A 20,169-nucleotide genomic window follows, 5' to 3' on the forward strand; every position below is an offset into this window, starting at 1 on the left:
CAGCTCCTTGTATGCATTCTGGGCCTAAGGCTTTTATCTTCATGTTTTTACAATAAGCACTTTACCCAGGGAGTCAGCTTCTGTCCTTTGAGCTAACTTTTTATGAGTTTTTCTTTCCCCCAGCAAATCTGTGTCCCTTTTAAACAAAGGTACTTAATTTTAAAGTCCCTTTATATGACCTTTTTCATCATTGATTTTGTAAATTAATTTTTAGAGAAAAAAGTTTGGAACTAGAGATAGCTCAATTGTAAGGTGCTTGTGTAGAGATGGGGAGCTTGATTTGTATCCCTAGCACCCACTTAAAAGCATGATACAGGCCCAAGGGTGGAGAAAAGAGGATCCCTGGAGCCTGCCAGTATACCCAAGTGTTTGAGTTGTAGGTTTAGTGAGAGACTTAGACAGTAAGGTGGAGAAATGATTGCGGTACATACTCAGTGTTGATTCCTGACTCCCATGTGTACACCCAGGCACACACATGAAGCTCCTAGTTACTAGAATATCCCACCCCCACGCTGGAAATTGAACTTAGAACCTCATGCATTCTAGGCAAGTACTCTACCACTGAGCTCTGTATTCCCAGCTCAGTTATTGCTTGCTCCATCCATCAATCTGTCCGCCTGTCCGTCTGTCCATGTATATTTTAAGACAGGGTTTCTTTGTGTAGCCCTAGTTGTCCTGGAACTTGCTCTGTAGAATAAACTGGCCTCGAACTCAGAGATCTATCTACCTGCCTCTGCTTCTTGAGTGCTGTTGTTATTTTAAGTCAGTAGAAATAGACAGTCTAAGAGAGACAGTCTCAGCCGGGCGTTGGTGGCGCACGCCTTTAATCCCAGCACTCGGGAGGCAGAGGCAGGCGGATCTCTGTGAGTTCGAGGCCAGCCTGGACTACAGAGTGAGTTCCAGTACAGGCTCCAAAGCTACACAGAGAAACCCTGTCTCGAAAAACCAAAAAAGAAAAAAAAAAAAAAGAGAGAGAGACAGTCTCAAGAATGGGAGTGGACTTGCATAATCAGACACTCAAAAGTCTCTTTATTCTGTTTTAATGACTTCAAGACGATTTTACTTATTCTTTAGTCGTACTGTAGCTTTATGCACAGTATTTTTCTGTTTTCATTTATATCTTTTGGTGTCTGTGTAGGTCGGTGTACATGCCTTTACAAGTGTGGAGACCAGCCGGGCGATGTTGGTGCACGCCTTTAATCCCAGCACTTGGGAGGCAGAGGCAGGCTGATCTCTGTGTGTTCGAGACCAGCCTGGTCTACAAAAGCTAGTTCCAGGACAGCTTTCAAAGCCACAGAGAAACCCTGTCTCAAAAAGCAAACAAACAAACAAAAAAACAATGTGGAGGCCAGAGGAAGACACTGGGTGTGTTGTTCTACATTTGCTGCTTTTTTTCTTTTGAAACAGTCTCTCACTTGGACCTGGGCTGGAGGCCAGCAAGCCTCAGCATCCTCCTGTTTCCACCCTTCACAGGGATGGGGGAATAGACATTCATGCAGCAACAACCAGGTTTTTACGTGAGTGCTAGGATACTAATTCAGGTTCTCTTGTGCAACAGAGAACCACTGACAACCACTGAGTCATCTTCCCAGCTTTTGGTTTTTTTCTGACAGTTGTGCTTTGTAGCCCTCGATGACCTGGTCATGGTGGCAATACTCCTGCTCAGCTTCCTGATCCTGAGACTGCAGACATGCATTACCATGCCTGGCTTGCTTCTGCCTATTTTAGGTCTAGTCTACTTTATTTTTCTAGCATTTGAAGTTGTACATGATATTATATACATCTACTTTTATATGTGTAGTCCAGCCTATTCTTGAACTTTTAATCATCTTCTTGCTTCAGCCTCTTAAGCACTAGAATTAGATGTTTGTACCACCATACCCAGCTTAAATTTTGCTTTTAGCTGTGTGTAAAAATATTCCTGTTGACAGAGATCTGTGTCAAGTTTTTACTTATATATCCATTATATGTAAATCATTAATGTTAGTTAGCATATCTACTCAAATGTAATTTCTCTGTGGTGAAAACCTGCAAAGTCGTTTTGGGCTGGGGATGTATCTAAGTCATGGGGTATGCACATTACAGTATGTGAGGCCTGGGGTTGGATTCCCTGGGCTATCCTCACCCCAAAACAGTAGACTTACTGCCTGTATCTAGCTATTTGAGAAATCTTATGTTCCTTTTTCTTCTGGGGTTGCTTTTATTTATTTTTTGACATGGTTATTATGAATTACTAGCTAGGCCAGAACTCTACATATAACCATGCTGGTCTTGAACTTGCAGTAATCCCCTGCCTTTGCCTCCTGAATACTAGTATTACAGCTGTGCACTACCACTGCGTGTTGTTTTGTTTTAAAGCATCCTTTTCTGTTCTAGTCGCCAGCTGCTCAGTCTTGTCCTCTTTCTTTGCCATACGAGACAGATGTGCTACGTTCCCTTCCTACTCCTTTTCTCCTTGATGCCCTTTGTTGAAATTGTGTAAGTATTTTAGATCTTAAAGTCAGCATGCACTTATTCCTCTGCTTGTAGCTTGTGGATAAAAATCTTTTTTTTTTTTTTTTTTTTTTTTGGTTTTTTCGAGACAGGGTTTCTCTGTAGCTTTGGAGACTGTCCTGGAACTCGCTCTGTAGACCAGGCTGGCCTCGAACTCACAGAGATCCGCCTGCCTCTGCCTCCTGAGTGCTGGGATTAAAGGCGTGCGCCACCAACGCCCGGCTGATAAAAATCTTTCTTACAGCTCTTGGAAATGTAAAATTATGCTGCTGTGCATCTTCACGATTCAAAGACTCTTTGAGTGGCAGTCCTTGTGTGTAAAGTTTCTTTTGGATTCCTGCTTGAAAGCTGGTTGACGAGATATTACTTCTAAACCTTTCTGCTTTATTTGTAGCCTGTGTACCTTTGTCTTCTAACACTCATGTTGCTGATGAAGAGCACTGCTTACCTTTGTGTAATTTATGTCTCTTCCTAGGAACTTTGGTTCTTCTTGAAAATTTAGTAAGATTTCTTCACTTATTTTACTTTTGATTTTTCCAGAAAGAGTTTCTCTGTGTAGCTTCTGCTGTACTGGAACTCACTCTGTAGATCAGGCTGGCCTAAAACTCACAGAGAAGTCTTGACTGCCTCTCCCTCCCAAGTGCTGGGACTAAAGGCGTGCACCACCACCTCCTGGCTTCTTTTCTTTGTTTTTGTAAGACAAGGTCTCACTATGGGTCACTAAATGGCTTAGAACTCAGAGATTGACCTGTGCTAGGACTAAATATATCACATCATACCTGGCTTTAGTAGGATTTTAAAAAGTCTTCCTAAGTGTTTCTACTCTGTCCCGAGAAATTTCTAGAGCTATTGAGAGAAGGCTTTTGGTTTTGGTTCTACCTCTATTTCTGACTTTTTTTTTTGTTCTTGAGAGGCATTTTGGGAGGATTTCTTAGTTTTGTTTTCTATTTTATGTGTCTGCACTCCCATTTTACTGTTAAGTGTATTTGCTTTGTTTAGAGTATATGACTCTGTGACTCTCACACTCCCCCTACTGTACAGTTTAAGGTTTGGGTCACTGCTGACTGTATCTCTGAAGCCTTTCCTCTCTTTACCTGTATGATCATACAGTTTGTTTTCTTTCCTAGTTGCAGAAGTGATTATTTCCTAGAGTATGCAGCCTTTTCTGCAAGACTTCTTTCACTCAGCTTGTTTTTGAGTTTCATAGTTTATGCTAGGGTGAGTGTTGAAAGCACCCTCACCCCATGATTAGGAATAAACTTTATTCATCTGGGTTTTTTTTTTAAGATTTATTTTCCTTTGAAATTATGTGTATGTGTGTTCATGTGTCAGTATGTGCATGTGAGTATAGATGCCAGAGGAGCTGTAGTTACATGCAGTTGTGAGCCACCTGATAGGAGTGCTGGGAACTAAATTCTGATCCTTTGTAAGAGCAGTGAGCATTCTTTTCTAGCTCCTATTTATCAGTTTCACACAAACTTACAAGTATCATTCTGTTTACCTTTTTAAATCTTGCATTAATTTTTGTGGTGTTGATAGTTTTTAGTTTCTAATTTTTCATAGATGATCACATGTGCCTGAAGACATTTACTATTCGTTATTCCTGTAACTCTTCAAATACTTTATCATTTGGTGGTACTCATTCCTTTTTAGTGATTCATCCTTGAATGGGAATTCATGTTGATCTGTCATGGGTGTAGATTCTGTTTATTGTCTCCGGGGATGGAGTGTAGTTGAGAATTGGGATTTATGTATGACCAGGTGTGAAGGCTGTCCTCCCTTTGGGTGACAGTAGCCAAGTGGATGCTATTCTGCCTCTCCTGACTCTCTCTGGTCCATGCACTCAGGGAAGAGATTGTTTGCCTTTGTGATGGTGAGAAGTACTCTTGGTAGAGAGAACTTGGTGGTAGACTATTAAGTCACTGCAAATCTATTTTCTGACCATGTCAGCATGGCCGCTGTGTCATCCTGGCAGATATTCACTCCATCTGATGCTTCAGTAGAGCACCCCTGTGTGCTTTTCCACCCTCACTGCTGCTTCCAGCATTTTTTAGCATTCCTTTTGAGGGTTCAGAACAGACACTGTCTAGGTTGTGTGTGTGTGTGTGTGTGTGTGTATTCCAGAATTATTTTAGGGAAGAATGTTAATAAAGAACTTAAGGTTTTATTAGTCATTTCTAGATTTCTAGATTTAGGGTTGGGAAGGCACATATATGCCCATCTTTACCTATGTTCCTGAAGCTATTAATTATTTTTTAATTAAAATTTTTATATGTATGGTTGTTTTGCCTATGTGTATGTCTGTATACCATGCTTGTGCTTAGAGTCTATGGAGTCCAAAAGAGGATATCAGACCTCCTGGAAATGTAGTTAAATACATTCATGAGCCACCAAGTAGATATTCTCTCTGCCCCCTATTTATTTAGCTTTAAAGTATTTTTGGAGCAGCAGATAGCTTGGACTTAAAGCCCATCGAAGCCTTTTATTTTTAAGCTGCCAGTGTTTTCCTTTTTTGTCTTTCCAGAGAATGAACTTAGGGCCTGGTGTAAGTACTCTGTCACTAGCTGGATGACGAGCTCAGAGTAGTGCTGAGAGGAATTGACCCTGGAGAGTCTTAGGTAGGGCTGGACTTTGCTTGCTCTTTAGTGTGAGTACTAGAGCTCTGTGAAGTCTCAACACTCCTTCCTCCGAGTTGGAGGAAGGGTGAAGATTTTCATTCATGGTCTTTGTTTTTCAGAGTTAAAACTTAATTTGTTAGCTTTGAAGTATTTCATAGTATAGTTTGAGCATAAGAAAAGTTAGTTTGGGCAGTGGTGGCGTATGCCTTTAATCCCAGCACTCTGGAGGCAGAGGCAGACGGATCTCTGTGAGTTCGAGACCAGCCTGGTCTACAAGAGCTAGTTCCAGGACAGCCTCCAAAGCCACAGAGAAACCCTGTCTCAAAAGACCAAAAAAGAAAAAAGAAAAGAAAAGAAAAGTTAGTTTGGGGCTGGAGGGATAGCTCACAACCAAAAATATTTAAAAAGTTAGTTTGTCCTAATACTTTGATATTTTTTATTCATATTTCTTCTCCCCAAAATCTTTTTGTTTAGAATAATATTCCTTAGAAGCCATAGCCTGTGGAATAAGTTGCTAGTCAAGTAAATATAAACCTTTATTTTTAGAAAAAGATATTTGACATTTTTTTTCTTTCCCATTTAGTTTTTCCATGGTTCGGCTTGGATATTGGTGGGACCTTAGTCAAGCTGGTTTATTTTGAACCTAAAGACATCACTGCTGAAGAAGAAAAGGAGGAAGTGGAGAGTCTGAAAAGCATTCGCAAGTACCTGACCTCCAATGTGGCTTATGGATCCACAGGGATTCGGGACGTGCACCTGGAGCTGAAGGACCTGACTCTGTGTGGACGCAAAGGCAATCTGCACTTTATACGCTTTCCCACCCATGACATGCCTGCTTTTATTCAAATGGGCAAAGATAAAAACTTCTCGAGTCTCCACACTGTCTTTTGTGCCACTGGAGGTGGATCATACAAATTTGAACAGGATTTTCTCACAGTATGCATTTTTTTAGCTTATATACAATTTATGGTAATTTGATTGTTTAAAATGATGCCAATTACAAGAGGTAGAATCATTTTCATTTTTAATGGAGCTTGAATATTCTTGAGGGAAGTGAACATTATATATAAACTAGTGACAGTCAGGAGTTGGGTAGTGTGCTTCTTACCTGGTTGAAATATGTTGATGTGTATCAGCATAGCACTTTACCATTTCTTTAGGATGAAAACTTTGAATATGGGATAAGCATGGTAAGAGCCTACAAGAACTATCATCATTACATCCTTATTAAGGAGTTAAAAACAAAAATTAAAAATTTAGTCCTGGGCTAGGGAGATAAAGTGTTTGGAGGACCTGAGTTCATTCTTTAGAACCCACAAAAAAGGCTGTGTGTGGGCTGAAGGGGTAGCTCAGCAAGGACCTGAGTTGAGTTCCCAGTACCCATGTCAAAACTGCCTGTATTTCTAGCAGCAGGGTATATGATACTACTTGTTCAGAGACCTAGAAAAAATTAAGTTGACTGTGGTGGTCCATGCCTTTAATCTCAGCAGCACTCAGGAGTCAGAGGCAGGGGGATGTCTTGTGAGTTTGGGGTTAGCCTGGTCTACATGGCAAGTTCCATATCAGTCAGGGATACATAGACCCCCCCATCTCAGAAACGACACAACAAAAACAAAACAAAACAAAACAAAAAAACAAAACAAAACTGGGTATTGACTCAGAACTTGGGAGGCAGAGACAAGTGGATCCCTGGGGCTCAATGGGCACCATTCATGAAAACTCCAGGCCAGTGCAGAATCAGGAAAAAAGTAAATGTCACAGGTTGTCCTCTGATCTCCACATGTGGTACACACACACACCATCTTCTACAAAGCTGCTTCCAATCTTGTATATACCACATAGTTTCTCTTCTGCCACCTCAGTTGCTTTCCAGCATGCCTGATTAATAGTGGTTTTAGGGGGATGTGGGGGCTGGAGAGATGGTTGAGTGTTAAGAGCACTGGCTGCTCCTCTAGAGTAGGTATGATTCCTAGTACCCACATGATGGCTCACAACCATGTGTAACTCCAGTTCCAGGGGATCTTGGTGTATACGTGTGGTATACGTAAGCTTTGGAGTGGATCAGATGGGACAGGGATTCTGGCATTCGGGAGTCACAGAATACTGAGTGTTACAGCTTGGATGGAAAGGTATTCTGGAGCTCAGAAGCCAAGGAATACCACAGGTCACAGTAAGCGTAGCAGCTTACAGCCCAGCTCCAGGGACCGGCTTCCCGATGTAGTAGCTCTGCTCCAGCAGGAGAGGGCTTCCCCAGTGAAGTCGTTACAGTTCGGCTCTGCTCCCCCCACCCCCCAGTATAACAACTCTGCTCTGCCAGGGGGAGGTTTCCCTTGTGAAAGTGTTACAGCCCTGCTCTGCTCTGCCCAGGGTCATCTCTGCTCCATCACAAGAAGGTCTTCACCCAAGCCTCATTTAAGATGTTTATTGGGAGGGAAGAATCCAGGAGAGTGGCTTCCAGGGTGGAAGGAGGCAGCCGGACAGCCACAAGCTGAACAGACACAGGGTTTATATAGGGATCCTTAGCGGGTGGAGCTTTTCCAGAGGTATTTCCAGGGTGGGGACTGATCAGATTTCAATCTTTGAGCTTAGAATGAATGGCTAGATCTCCTGCTGAGGGTTTGGTTAGTTTTCTGCACAGGTTTAGGGTCAGATTTGGCTCTGGTTTCAGGGACAAAGTGTGTTTCTTTCACTGATCATTTTTACCTTTTGGCTCTAACCTTAGGGCCAGGGTGTATTTCTTTCACTGATTTTTGAGACAGGATTTCTCTGTAGTTTTAGAACCTGTCCTGGAACTTGCTCTGTAGATCAGACTGATCTCAAACACAGAGATCTGCCTGTCTGTGCCTCCTGAGTGCTAGGATTAAAGGCATGCGCCACCACTGCCCAGCTTCAGTAACCTCTTTTCATGCTACCAAATGAGAGTATTTGACTGAGGGAGGTTTTCCCTTTTTGACTCTGTCAACACAAAGTATAGCTCTTGCTTGACAGGAATTACGTTTATTCTGAACCAAATACAAGCAGCCAGGTTTGGCAACACAAATTTGGGCTGCCCTGAACAACATGAATGACATTTTTTTGTGGAAGATGTTGCAGAATAAAAAGTCCTAAGTCAGTGCTTTTCCAATTGCATTGGTGGAAACATCAGGTCGGCAGGTGCTATAGATTTTAGATGTTGTCTAATGACTTTAAGTTTAAACTAGTGGTCTGTTAATACATTGTTTGTGGGTTTTCAGTTTTCAGTGCCTCCCCCACCCCATCTGTAAATTCAGGTAAGGAGTAGAATAGCAAGTACTCTTTTGTGAGAGTCTCCCAGTGGGCCAGATAGCTAGGTAGATGCTGTAGAGGCCCCATTGCAATAAAAATTTGAAAACTGAAGGCCATTAATAGAGCCTCAGTTGTGTGAGAATCCAAAGGAAGAGTGCAAATTGGACTTTGTATTTTAAGAGCAGGTTCGTAGGCTATTAGGGTTTCTCCTTTTCATGTTCTCATGATGAAAACTACATGGAATGAAGGGTGTTGGGAAAGTGACCCTGTGGTCAAAGTGCCTACTACTCAAGCATGGGGACCTGTGTTTGAATCCTTAGCACCCATATTAGAAAGCTGAGTGTGTGCCTGTGGTCTTAGTGCTAGGAATAGAGATGGCTGGCCAGCCAGTCTAGGTAGTCAGCAAGTGCTAGCAACTTCAGTAAGAGACCTTGACTCAAAGATGAGGTAGACAGTTATTGAGAAAGACTTGATATTGACCTCCAGGTCAACCTTGGTGTTAATCTTAAGGAGCTGTCTATATGGGCTACTTGATTAGACTAGGCCATCTGGCCAGAGAGCCCCAGGAATTTCCCCTTCCCAGCCCAGAGATTATAGGTGTGTGCTACCACACCCAACTTTTTCTGAGTGTATGGAAATGGAAATGGCCTACATGCTTGGGTGGCAAAACTTTACCTACTGAGCTATCTTTCCATCTCAGCGTGTCAGTCTTTATGGATCCTGCTATTGTTATTAGGTATGCTGATAAGCCATGGCCTCAGTTACATCTCTGCTTCACTGTCTCTGCACACAGCCCCACAGTTGCATTGGCTTGGTTGGAGACTCTTTGGGTCTTGAGAACCAGAGTGTGTCTTGGCAGTCCATCCTCCTTTTCCTTTCCCCAGAGAAAGCAAATATCCATGGGTACACTTTTATGGTTCCTTAAGTGTAGAGATAGATGTCTTTTTAAATGGAATTAAAAATTTTTCTGTTTGTTGCCAGATGTGGTGGCTCATACCCGTAGTAGTCCTAGCACTTAGCAATCAGGTGCCAGAGGATTTAGGCCAGCTAAGGTTACAGTGAGACTTTGTTTCAGAAAACCATATTTAAAAAATTGTTGACTTAATAGAAAATCTGATTACATTCTTATTTTATTACAGATAGGTGATCTTCAACTTCGCAAACTGGATGAACTGGATTGCTTAATAAAAGGAATTTTGTACATTGACTCAGTTGGATTCAATGGACGGTCACAGTGCTATTATTTTGAAAATCCTGCTGATTCTGAAAAATGTCAGAAGTTACCATTTGATTTGAAAAATCCATACCCTCTGCTTCTGGTGAACATTGGCTCAGGGGTTAGCATCTTAGCAGTGTATTCCAAAGATAATTATAAGAGGGTCACAGGCACCAGGTAAATCTGCCATATAAGTCATTGTTTATAGTTTGATTTAGGGTTACTGAGCTCTCAGGTATCACTGAACCATACCTGTAGCATGAATAATAAAAGCCCAGAGACGGATACAGGGATCAAGCTAAAGATCAAAGAAGACACTAGCTCTTTACCTATACCTCAGGCTGAAAGGACTGTCCTGCCTCAGTATGTCTGGAGAATAAATCTCTGAGACTGAATACTGAATGCCTGGCTCCTATCTTACATACCTCTAGAGCTGGGATCAAAGGTGTGAGATCCCAAGTGCTGAGATCTTTGTGTGAGCTGTTTCTCTTTGAGGCTATTTCACTCTAATGTAACCCTGGATGGCCTTGACCTCACAGCTTGTTTCCCGAGTCCTGGGATTAAAGTTATGTGCCTGGCCTCTGGTTTGTGGCTGGATTTACATTCAGAACCCTCAGGGAAGCTATATTAAATCATAAATAATGTATCACCACATATACATATAGCACCCATTAAAATGTTGTGAAAGAGCCAGGTATTGGTGGCCCACGCCTATAATCCCAGCACTCGAGAGGCAGAGGCAGACAGATCTCTGTGAGTTTGAAGCCAGCCTGGTCTACAGGAATACAGAGAAACCCTGTCTCGAAAAACAAAAACAAAAAAGTGAAAGATTTACATTTTTTAAAACTATGTAAGTACATGCTAGTTTTCTTCAAACATTCTGATATCATCATGAGCTTTTTAATCTCTTTTGCTTAGGATTTCCCCCCTCTCCTCCCAGACAGGGTTTCCCTGTGTAGCTTTGGAGCCTGTCCTGGAACTAACTTTTTGTAGACCAGGCTGGTCTCAAACTCACAGAGATCCACCTGCCTCTGAGTGCTGAGATTAAAGGCATGCGCCACCACCACCTGGCTTTTTCTTTATTATCATTATTTCATTAGGTGTTACCTTAACAGACCTGTTGCATCCATAGTTTATAGTGGGCATATATATAATAGTTGAAGTTAACCAGGTAGAACTTTGGAAGAGAAGGCAAGAAAAAGTTCTTCCTTTGAAACCTGTAGACTTTGTGCATATACATCCATACATGCTTTAGCATGTGCATACATGCATTTATACCAGAAAATGGTATAAGGTTACCAGGGGATGGCCATAGGGTAAGGGGTATTCAATGGGATGGTGTGTTGTGTGATAGTTTGACTAAGAATGGTCACCATAGCCTCATATGTTTTATAATACTTGATCCCCAGTTGATGGAAATGTTTGGGAAGGATTAGAAAGTTGGAGATGTGTTACTGGGGGTGGGCTTTTAAGATTTCAAAAGCCCCAGCCTTTCCCCAGCTTTCTCTGTCTCAAGATGTGAGCTATCAGCTATTGCTCCAGTGTCATGCCTGCCTACCCATTGTCATGCTCCCCACCATGATGGGATAAACACTTCCAAAAGTTGCCTTGGTCATAGTGTCTTACCACAACAATAGAAAAGTAACTAAAACAGAAGTTGGTACCAGGGAATATGGGCTATTAGTGTGACAGGCTCATGGTATGTGGACTTTGGGGCTTTGGATTAGGGCCATTTTAGTAGGAACTTGGAAGACAGCAGTACTAAGTAAGAGCAATGGTGACTATGGATGCCCAGCTCAAGAGGTTTCAGATGGTGTCAGGTATGGTGTGGTGCATGCCATTAATCCCAGCACTCAGAAGGCAGTAGCAGGAGGATCTCCGAGTTCAATACCAGACTGGTCTTAAAGAATTCCAGGCAGTTGGGGCTATATAACTGGTTCTCAACCTTACTAATGCTGTGTGACCCTTTAGTACAGTCCCTCATGTAGTGACCCCCAAGCATAAAATTGTTTTCTTTGCTAATTTTGCTACTGTTAGGAATTGTAATATCTGTTTTCTGATGGTCTCAGATGACCCTTGTTAAAGGATCATTTGACCCTTAAAGGGGTTGCAACCCATAGGTTGAAAAAATACAGATATAGAGACTGTTTCAAACAAACAAAGTGTTTCAGAGGAGAACAATATTAGCAACTGCATTAGAGATCATTCTTGTGATATTCTGGCATGAATGTGGTTACTTTCTGCTCTTGTCCTAAAAGAAATTGCCGAGGCAAAATTGAAAAATGATAATTTTCTTGGCTGAGAAGATTTCAAATCATGTGATTATTAGCAATAACTGTTATGAAGATCTTCAGTGCAAAAGAATAAGTGAAACAGAAATACAAAATGCACAATTTGAAGTAGAAAAATAGCATTAGGAGATTTAATATCAGAACCAAGGCCTGTGCTGAAAGATAAGGTGAGGCCTGATGGAAAATAAAAGGGGTGGGTACCCTCAGAACAAGAAATGACCTAGCTAAGCCTTCAACTTGTAAGAAGGAAATGCCTGAGACATTTTCTGCTCAAAACAAAAACCACCACCAAAGGAAAGCTGCTGCAAATGTAATCCAGGAAGGGGCCAGATCTCTTCCCAAGCAGACAGCTCAACTTGGCAATTATCTACATGATATTAGCATCAAGAAGGATACATACATAGTAGAGTGGTTGTGGAGTCTTCATGGTTAAGGAAAACCACTTGAGGCCAGGCATATGGTAGGGAAATCCCTGCATGGAGGCCCTGAGTGGCCATGTATATAGCTGTGAAGGTGAAGCCTAGATTTAGAGATCTCAAATTATTGGAGACACCAGAGCCTTGGGATACCTACTAAGGAGAGTCACAGACAGGCTATGGAACCAGCCCAAAAGAGAGAAGTGTGTAATAGTTGGCAAAGCTGGAAGGGAAAAGCCATCAAAGTCCTTTGCCATCAGACAGAAATAGTAGATTTGGAGTTTGCCCTGCTGTTTTTCAGTCTTGGTTTGGTGCAGTAGTTCCTCACTTTGCCACCTTTCCTCTGTCTGGGATGGTAATGTATATTCTTTGCATTGTGTGTTGGGAGTATGTTATCTACTTTTTGCTTTTACATGGGGTAACTGTTACCAGATTGTGTTGAGTCTTGGAAGAGACATGGATGGACTTTGAAACAGTGTTGAGACTGAAATTCTATGGGAACTTTTGGAGGTGGACCAAATGCATTTTGCATTATGATATGGCTACAAGCCTATGGGGGCCAGGGTGGAATGTGGTGGTTTGGATGAGAATGCCTTCCCATAGGGTCAAATATTCGAATGCTTGGTCTTCAGTTGATGGAAGTGTTTGAGGAGGATTAAGAAGGGTGGCCTCATTGGAGGAGATTTGTCAACTGGGGGTAGGCTTTGAGGTTCCAAAAACCCATGCTATTCCCAGTTAGCTCTCTCTGCCTCATGGTTGTGTCTCAAGATGTGAGTGAGATCTCAGCTGTTGCTCCAGTGCCATGCTTGCCTACTCTTGTGCTTTCTGTCATAACTGTCATGGACTGAAACTGTATGTCCCAAATAAACGCTTTTCTTCATATAGGTCGTCTTGGTCATGGTGTCTTATCACAGGAATAGAAAATGAACTAAGACAGTATGGATCTAGAAATTGAGATACATAACTAGAAAAATGATTTGAAAAGGGAGGATTAGATGAAAGAAAATGAATGTTTTGATTAAGGTTCAAGGGTTATTTGAGGAAAAAAAGGAACCGATGGTTTGAATAACTCTTTACCTAATGAGTATAATAATACCCATTAGCCAACAAATGAGAGCATTAGAGAGGTTTCAATAGAGGAGTTTGGTGGGTTAGGGATACGGGTGCTTGAATGACTTCAGAGGTCTTTCTGCACTTGAAGACAGAAGGTAGGTGCTAACATGACGCTGGGTATATTGGCCTTATGTGTACCTGAGGCTTTTATACGCAGTAAGAGTAGACAGCGCTGGAGACATGCACAGGGAGATGGGCTATATATATTTTTTTCTACTTTGTTGGCTCACATGGACATACACATTTTGTATTTATAAGGCACTTGTATTTGTCTTCTTGCCAACTTATTGGTATCATGTATGGTTTAATTGGGGCAAGAGTAGACTGATACATGAATATTGATTGGAGTTCATAAGTCTTAACATCCCATTCCTGTGTTTTAAAAATACTACATGTTTGCTTTTAATCATAGTCTTGGAGGAGGAACTTTCTTTGGTCTCTGCTGTCTTCTTACTGGCTGTAGCACTTTTGAAGAAGCTCTTGAAATGGCATCTCGTGGGGATAGCACCAAAGTGGACAAATTAGTTCGAGACATTTATGGAGGAGACTATGAAAGGTTTGGATTGCCAGGCTGGGCTGTGGCTTCAAGGTAAGGGAGTATGTATGTAGTAAGAAACTTAGAACTAAAATCTTATTAGGTATATGTTTTATTTTAAACTGTTTCATTGAAGTGTAATTTATAAAGTTATCTGCTTAAAATATTTAATTTTATAGTTCAGTTAGTAGAGTATGTACTAGTGTTTATGGAGCCCTTGTACTAGTGCATATGATTCTCCAACACTGTTTAAACTAGGTATGGTACATGTCTATAATTTCAACCCTGGGATGGAGGCAGGAAGATCAGGGATTCCAGATCATTTTGTGCTTCATGGTGAATTTGAGGCTAGTCTGGTATACACAAGCACTTGTCTTTTTTTTTAAGAGTGTAATTTGGTGGCTAATTGTGTGTTTGCAGAATTTTGCAGCTATTGCTATAATTCAATTTCAGAATATTTTTTTATCATTTTAGAAAGAAACCTTGTAGCCCTTAGTTGTTACTTTTCCATTTCACCCCTCACCCTTCCCAGCTCCTCTTTTTTTTTTTTTTTTTCTGTCTCTGGATTTGGTTACTGAACATTTCATATATATGGTATCATATAGTATGACCTATCATAACCAGCTTCATGTCACTTACTGAATTATTTCTTTTTATTGTTGAGTGATCTATTATGTGACTATACCATATTTTATGTATTAATAAACATTGGATGTTCCCATTTTTTTCTGACTGTCATGAATAGTAATAAAGACCTGTGTACTTGTCCTTGTATGGACATTTAATTTTCTTCCTTTTTCTTTTTGTTTCCTTGCTTGTTTGGTTGTTTGATTCAGGGTTTCTCTATGTAGCCCTAGCTCTCCTGGTACTCACTCTGTAGACTTGACAGGTCTCATACTTGAAAACTATCTGCCTCTGCCTACTAAGTTAAAAGCCTGTGCTACTCTAACCTGCTTTAATTTTCTTGATCTCTACCTAGGAATGAAATTGATATGATGGCTGGTAACTTTATGTTTAGTCCTTTGAGGAACTACTAGACTACTTCCCGATGTGACCATACCATTTTACAGCCCCAGGATCTTAGAGATTAACTTATTCTATATCATTGTCTTTTTGTTTAGGAGTTCTACTCACTCCTTTGATAAACTGCTTTAGCAACTTCATTTTCTCATGCAAGTAGTTGAAACCGTATTATTGATTCTGGGCACAAAGGCAGCCTGCAGTTAGAAGCTGACCTAGCTGCAGTGTAAAGAAAAAGAGACCCATGGGAATCAATCCCAGTGTCAGTTGCGTGGAAAACTGACTGTTGAGAATAACAGGGATGTGCTACCAGGCTTGACTTTTTGTTTTTCTGTTTATCATTTAAGGAATATGTCTGTTGAAGCCTTTTGCTAATTAAAATTATTTTTTCTATTTATTGAGCTTCAAGAATTTTTTTTTGAGTCCTGGCTGTCCTAGAACTCACTTTGTATTGTAGACCAGGCTGGCCTTGAACTCAGAGATCTGCCTGCTTCTACCTCTCCACTACCATCCTGCTGAGCTTCAAGAATTCTTAACATTCTTGTAAATAAAAGTTCTTTATTTTATGTATGTGTTTATCTAACATATATATATATTTATGTGTGTGTATATATGTAATTGATATAGTCCCCCCCCCTTTTTTTTTTCTTTTCACTTCCTTGATGGTGTTTTCAGTACAGACAGTTCTTTTTTTTTTTTGGACAAGTCTCCTGTATCTCAGATTGACCTTGACCTTGCTATGTTCTGACCTTTTTTTCCCCCTCCAGACAGGGTATCTCTCCTGTATCTCAGATTGACCTTGACCTTGCTATGTTCTGACCTTTTTTTCCCCCTCCAGACAGGGTATCTCTGTGGCTTTGGAGGCTGTCCTGGAACTAGCTCTTGTAGACCAGGCTGGTTTCAAACTCACAGAGATCCACCTACCTCTGCCTCCTGAGTGCTGGGATTAAAGGCGTGTGCCACCACTGCCCAACTATTCTGACTTTTTGTCTTTACCTTCTGAGTACTGTGATTACAGGTCTGTGCCATCGTGTCCATCTTATTTAGTGCTAGGGATCATGTATAGGGCCCCATGTGTGCTAGGGGAACACTCTACCCATTGAGGCTACACCTATAGCCTCATTTGGTTTTTTTTGAGACTGGGTTTCAATGTGTGGTCCTGACTGGCCTCAAGATGCTTGTTCCTCTTTCTGTCTTTGCCCTCTGAGTGCTGGGATTATATAGGTAAGTGCTATCAAACCCAGCCGGAAGTTTGTGATTTTGGTGAAACCTTATTTATGTGTTTATCCCTTGTGCTTTTAGTGCCATTTGCCCCATCTAAGATTGTGAAGATTAACATCTAAGAGTTTTATAGTTTGGACTTTGACATTTATGTTATGACCCATTCTATGTTAGCTTTTCTGTGTGGTACACAATAGAGCTCCATATAGTTTCTTTTGCATGGTGGTGTTGTTTGTTTTTTCGAGACAGGGTTTCTCAGTGGCTTTGGAGTCTGTCCTAGAACTAGCTCTTGTAGACCAGGGTGGCCTCGAACTCACTACCTCCTGAGTGCTGGGATTAAAGGTGTGTGCCACCGCCGCACAGCTTACATGGTGTTTTTACTTGTTCTAACTGACCCATCTGCTGAAGACTGCTCTTTCCCTATTCTTTGGAGGCCTTTGTCACAGTCAGTTGACTCTAGATGTTTCAGTTTATCTCTGGATTCTTAATTTCCTTCTGCTCTGTAGATTTGTCTTTAGATAGGTACCACATTCCCTTGTTTACTACAGTATTAAGTTTTTAAGGGGGAAGTGGTAAACACACAGGACACAGCCCTTTAACTTGTTTTTGAATTCTTTAACTTTCTGTATGAACTTTAGGACCAACTTGGCAATGTCTGTAAAGAAGACAGCTGGGATTTTGATAGGGACTGTGTTGACTCTATTGATCAGTTTGAGGAGTATTGCCAGCTTTTATTTTTTTAATTATTATTTTATGTTTCCCTTGGATGTATGCATGTGTACCCAGTGTGTCTGGTGGCTATGAAGGTCAGAAGAGGACATCAATCTGGAAATAAAGACCATTGTGAGCCTCTGTATGGGTTCTTGGAATTGAACCTGGGTCTTTGTAAGAGCAAGTGCTCTTAACCACTGAGCTATTTCTGTAGACCTGAATAGTACCAACTTAATGATGTCAAGTCTTTGGTCCAGGAAAATGGGCTTCTTTCCTTTTATTTAGGTGGTGGTTGTCTTTCAACTGCAAAAGCATTATATTTTGTTAAGTATATTCCTGTTTAATTCTCTGTAGTTCTATCAAAAATGGAAGTCTTTTCTCCCTCTGGCTCTTTTTGAGACAGGTTTTCACTGTAAAGCCCAGGTCTGCCTTGATTTCTCAGGTGCTGAGATGCTGGCCTGTGCTATTATGCTCAGCTTGGGACTTCCTTAATTTTATTTATTAATTTATTTGTTTGCTGTAGTTTTTTTAAGGTAACTACTTTTATGGGTATGAATATTTTGCCTGAATACCATGGCCAGGCCAGGTGCCAATAGAGTCCAGAAGAGGGCATCAGATTCCCTGGGAATGAAGTTAGAAACTTACAGATGGTTATGAGCTGACATGTTGGGTTCTAGGAATTGAAGGGGTCTTCTGGAAGGGCAGCCAGTGAACTAGTTTTCTAGCCCCCCCTGGGGATGCAATTTTTGTGTTTGTGTTACAGCACATGTGTTGTTTTGTTTTGTTTTTGAGATAAGGTCTTACTTTGTATCCCTGACTGGTCTTGGACTCCTAGAGATTTACTTGCCTCTGCTTCCTAAGTGCTGGTATTAAGGTGTAAGTTACCATGCATAGCAGAGGACTTGGTTATTTTTGTTTTTTGTTTTTATGAGACAGGGTTTCTCTGTATTGTTTTGGAGGCTGTTGGTCCAGCCTGGCCTCGAACTCACAGGAGGACTTGGTTTTTAATAATAGAAAAGGCATTCATGTGCAAGTATTTTCTGAGTAATAGGAACTGAGTAAATGCTGTAGATTCTGTTTTGACCAGCATTTGATCACTGGTCAACACTTCCTTATTCTTGGGTTTGGGTCCCAGTTACTAATGTAGCACTTCAGCTGGTCAATAAATTTGAAGTCTTTTATTTACCTTCTAGGACAGCCTAGAACTTTAGTAGTTCACTGTGGGACTCAGCTGTTTTGTACTTTGTGCTGATAGCAGAAGTTTTCTATAATAGATGTGATCGTGACCATCTGAATGGAACAGTTGCACAATAGGGATGACCTACTGATGTCTCCTGGAACTCTGGTGACAAATCAGGCAGTGTTGCCTCTCAGTGGATCTGCAGGATGCTGCTTGGGTAGAGAACTATCTGGTACCAGAGTTGAATTTTAGTAGAAGAGAGGGTGAGTTATCTGCTCATTTAGAGTGCTTTGTGGACTTTTTTTTGAAGATGAGCACTCCAGTGGATGTTTCGATCATTGTGTAATAAAAAATGGAAAGGCTTATTGTAAAGTCATTTTATCGTAGTAAAGTAACACTGAAGTTTTCTTGGACTGTGTTGCCTTTGTTTCAGCAATGACATTTTTTCCTCCATCACAGTTTTGGAAACATGATGAGCAAGGAGAAGAGAGAGGCTGCCAGTAAGGAGGACCTTGCCAGAGCAACTTTGATCACCATCACCAACAACATTGGCTCCATAGCAAGAATGTGTGCCCTTAATGAAGTAAGGGGACATGAGATTGTTCTGTAACTCTAAGGGGACATGTTGACTTTCCTAAATGGGTCCCACCTCAGCCTTACACAGTATCTGTCTTCTTACAATAGTAGTTACATGGGATAGACTTTAAATACAAACTTTTTACACTTGAGGAACAGATTTATCTTCGCTGATTCCCCCAACCCCCGCCCCTCTCACACATATTTTCTCTTCCTAGAGGTGAATGCTTCTTTTGAGGAGAAAGTAAAGGGAGGGGATCAGGAAGGAGGCCAGAGTTGAGCTGGGAGTGGGGTGAATGATGGGTAACAATGCTGAATCTAGATGCTGTGTTTATTGGGTGCTTTTGAGGTATGGAAAGGAATTCACAAGAAGCCACTGAAGCTGGGAGAGAAGACTGAGCGGTCAGAGGAAGGCCCGCCTTGGTTCCCTCCACTTCAGCAGAGCTGTCTTCGTGCTTTCAGCTTCTTTACAGTGCTGCCTTGTAGCATTCAGGTCAAGCAGCATTGTACAGGGCTATGAAAGAACCAAGAATGGGCTGCCCTTAGGGAAAGAGTATCTAGCATCCAGTTGGTGCAGCTTTATGGCTTGTCCCTATTTACACACTTTGGTTTAAAGTTACTCTTTAATATAGATGTATACCTTAAATGGAGACCTCAAGGCCCAAAGGATTTGCCTAAATTTTAATTTAGAAGATACTATATACCAGGTTTTTTAAAAGTACTGCATTTGAATAACATTTTTCCTTTACTGAATGTTCTCTTTTCTGTGCATAAGTTTTTTGTTTTTGTTTTTGTTTTTGTTTTTGTTTTTGTTTTTGTTTTGTTTTATGAGACAGGGTTTCTCTGTATTGTTTTGGAGGCTGTCGGTACAGCCTGGACTCAAACTCACAGAGATCCACCTGCCTCTGCCTCCCGAGTGCTGGGATTAAAGGCGTGTGCCACCACCGCCCAGCTGTGCATAAGTATTTTAAAGTTTTTAGTTGATGTGCATACATTATGTTTTTAACCTGAGATGTATGGTTTGTGGGTGAGTTTTGTGTGTGTGAATGCATGTGTGTGCTTGTGCAAGTGTGAAGGTCAGAGGATAACCTAGGGTGTTCCTCAGGTTCTGTCTACCTTGTTTTTTGTTTTGTTTTAACTAGCTATCAAAACCAGGCTGGCTTCAAACTCCTAGTTATCTGGTTGCCTCAGCCTCCCTAGTGCTGGGATTAAAAGGCGTGTGCCACCATGCCTGGCTCACCTTAGTTTTTGAGACATGGTCTCACTGGTTGAAACTTGTTCATTAGCTAGCGTGACCGGCCAGTGAGTCCCTGGGATCTGACTGTTTCTGCCTCCCCAGTGCTGGGATGATAAGCTTGTTCCTGCTCCTGCTTTTTTAGGTGGATTCTGGGGAATTTAACTCAGCACTTCACACTTGCATGGCAAGCACTCTGCTAAGTTTCTTCCCCTACATCATGACTGTATATTTGATCAGATTCTTATTTTGTTATAAACTATTCAAATAGAACTGGGCAT

General features: G+C 41.3%; 1 protein-coding gene across 7 annotated transcripts in view; it reads left to right on the plus strand.

Moving 5' to 3' along the window:
- The window catches only part of Pank2 (pantothenate kinase 2), a 43,743-nt gene that overhangs the window by 6,845 nt on the left and 16,729 nt on the right, over positions 1-20,169 (plus strand). For 3 of the 7 annotated variants that reach the window (XM_040746325.1, XM_040746322.1, XM_040746323.1), the window contains exons 2-5: positions 5,695-6,047; positions 9,515-9,768; positions 13,824-14,000; positions 18,538-18,661. In XM_040746325.1, coding sequence (XP_040602259.1) covers positions 5,695-6,047; positions 9,515-9,768; positions 13,824-14,000; positions 18,538-18,661 — 908 coding nt within the window. The remainder of the gene's footprint in view (positions 1-5,694; positions 6,048-9,514; positions 9,769-13,823; positions 14,001-18,537; positions 18,662-20,169) is intronic. The other 4 variants (XM_040746326.1, XM_040746327.1, XM_040746328.1 and 1 more) reach the window with 3 other exon arrangements.

The sequence above is a fragment of the Mesocricetus auratus genome, unplaced genomic scaffold (assembly GCF_017639785.1).
Source record: "Mesocricetus auratus isolate SY011 unplaced genomic scaffold, BCM_Maur_2.0 Super-Scaffold_100004, whole genome shotgun sequence".
In the NCBI taxonomy this organism is placed as follows: domain Eukaryota; kingdom Metazoa; phylum Chordata; class Mammalia; order Rodentia; family Cricetidae; genus Mesocricetus; species Mesocricetus auratus.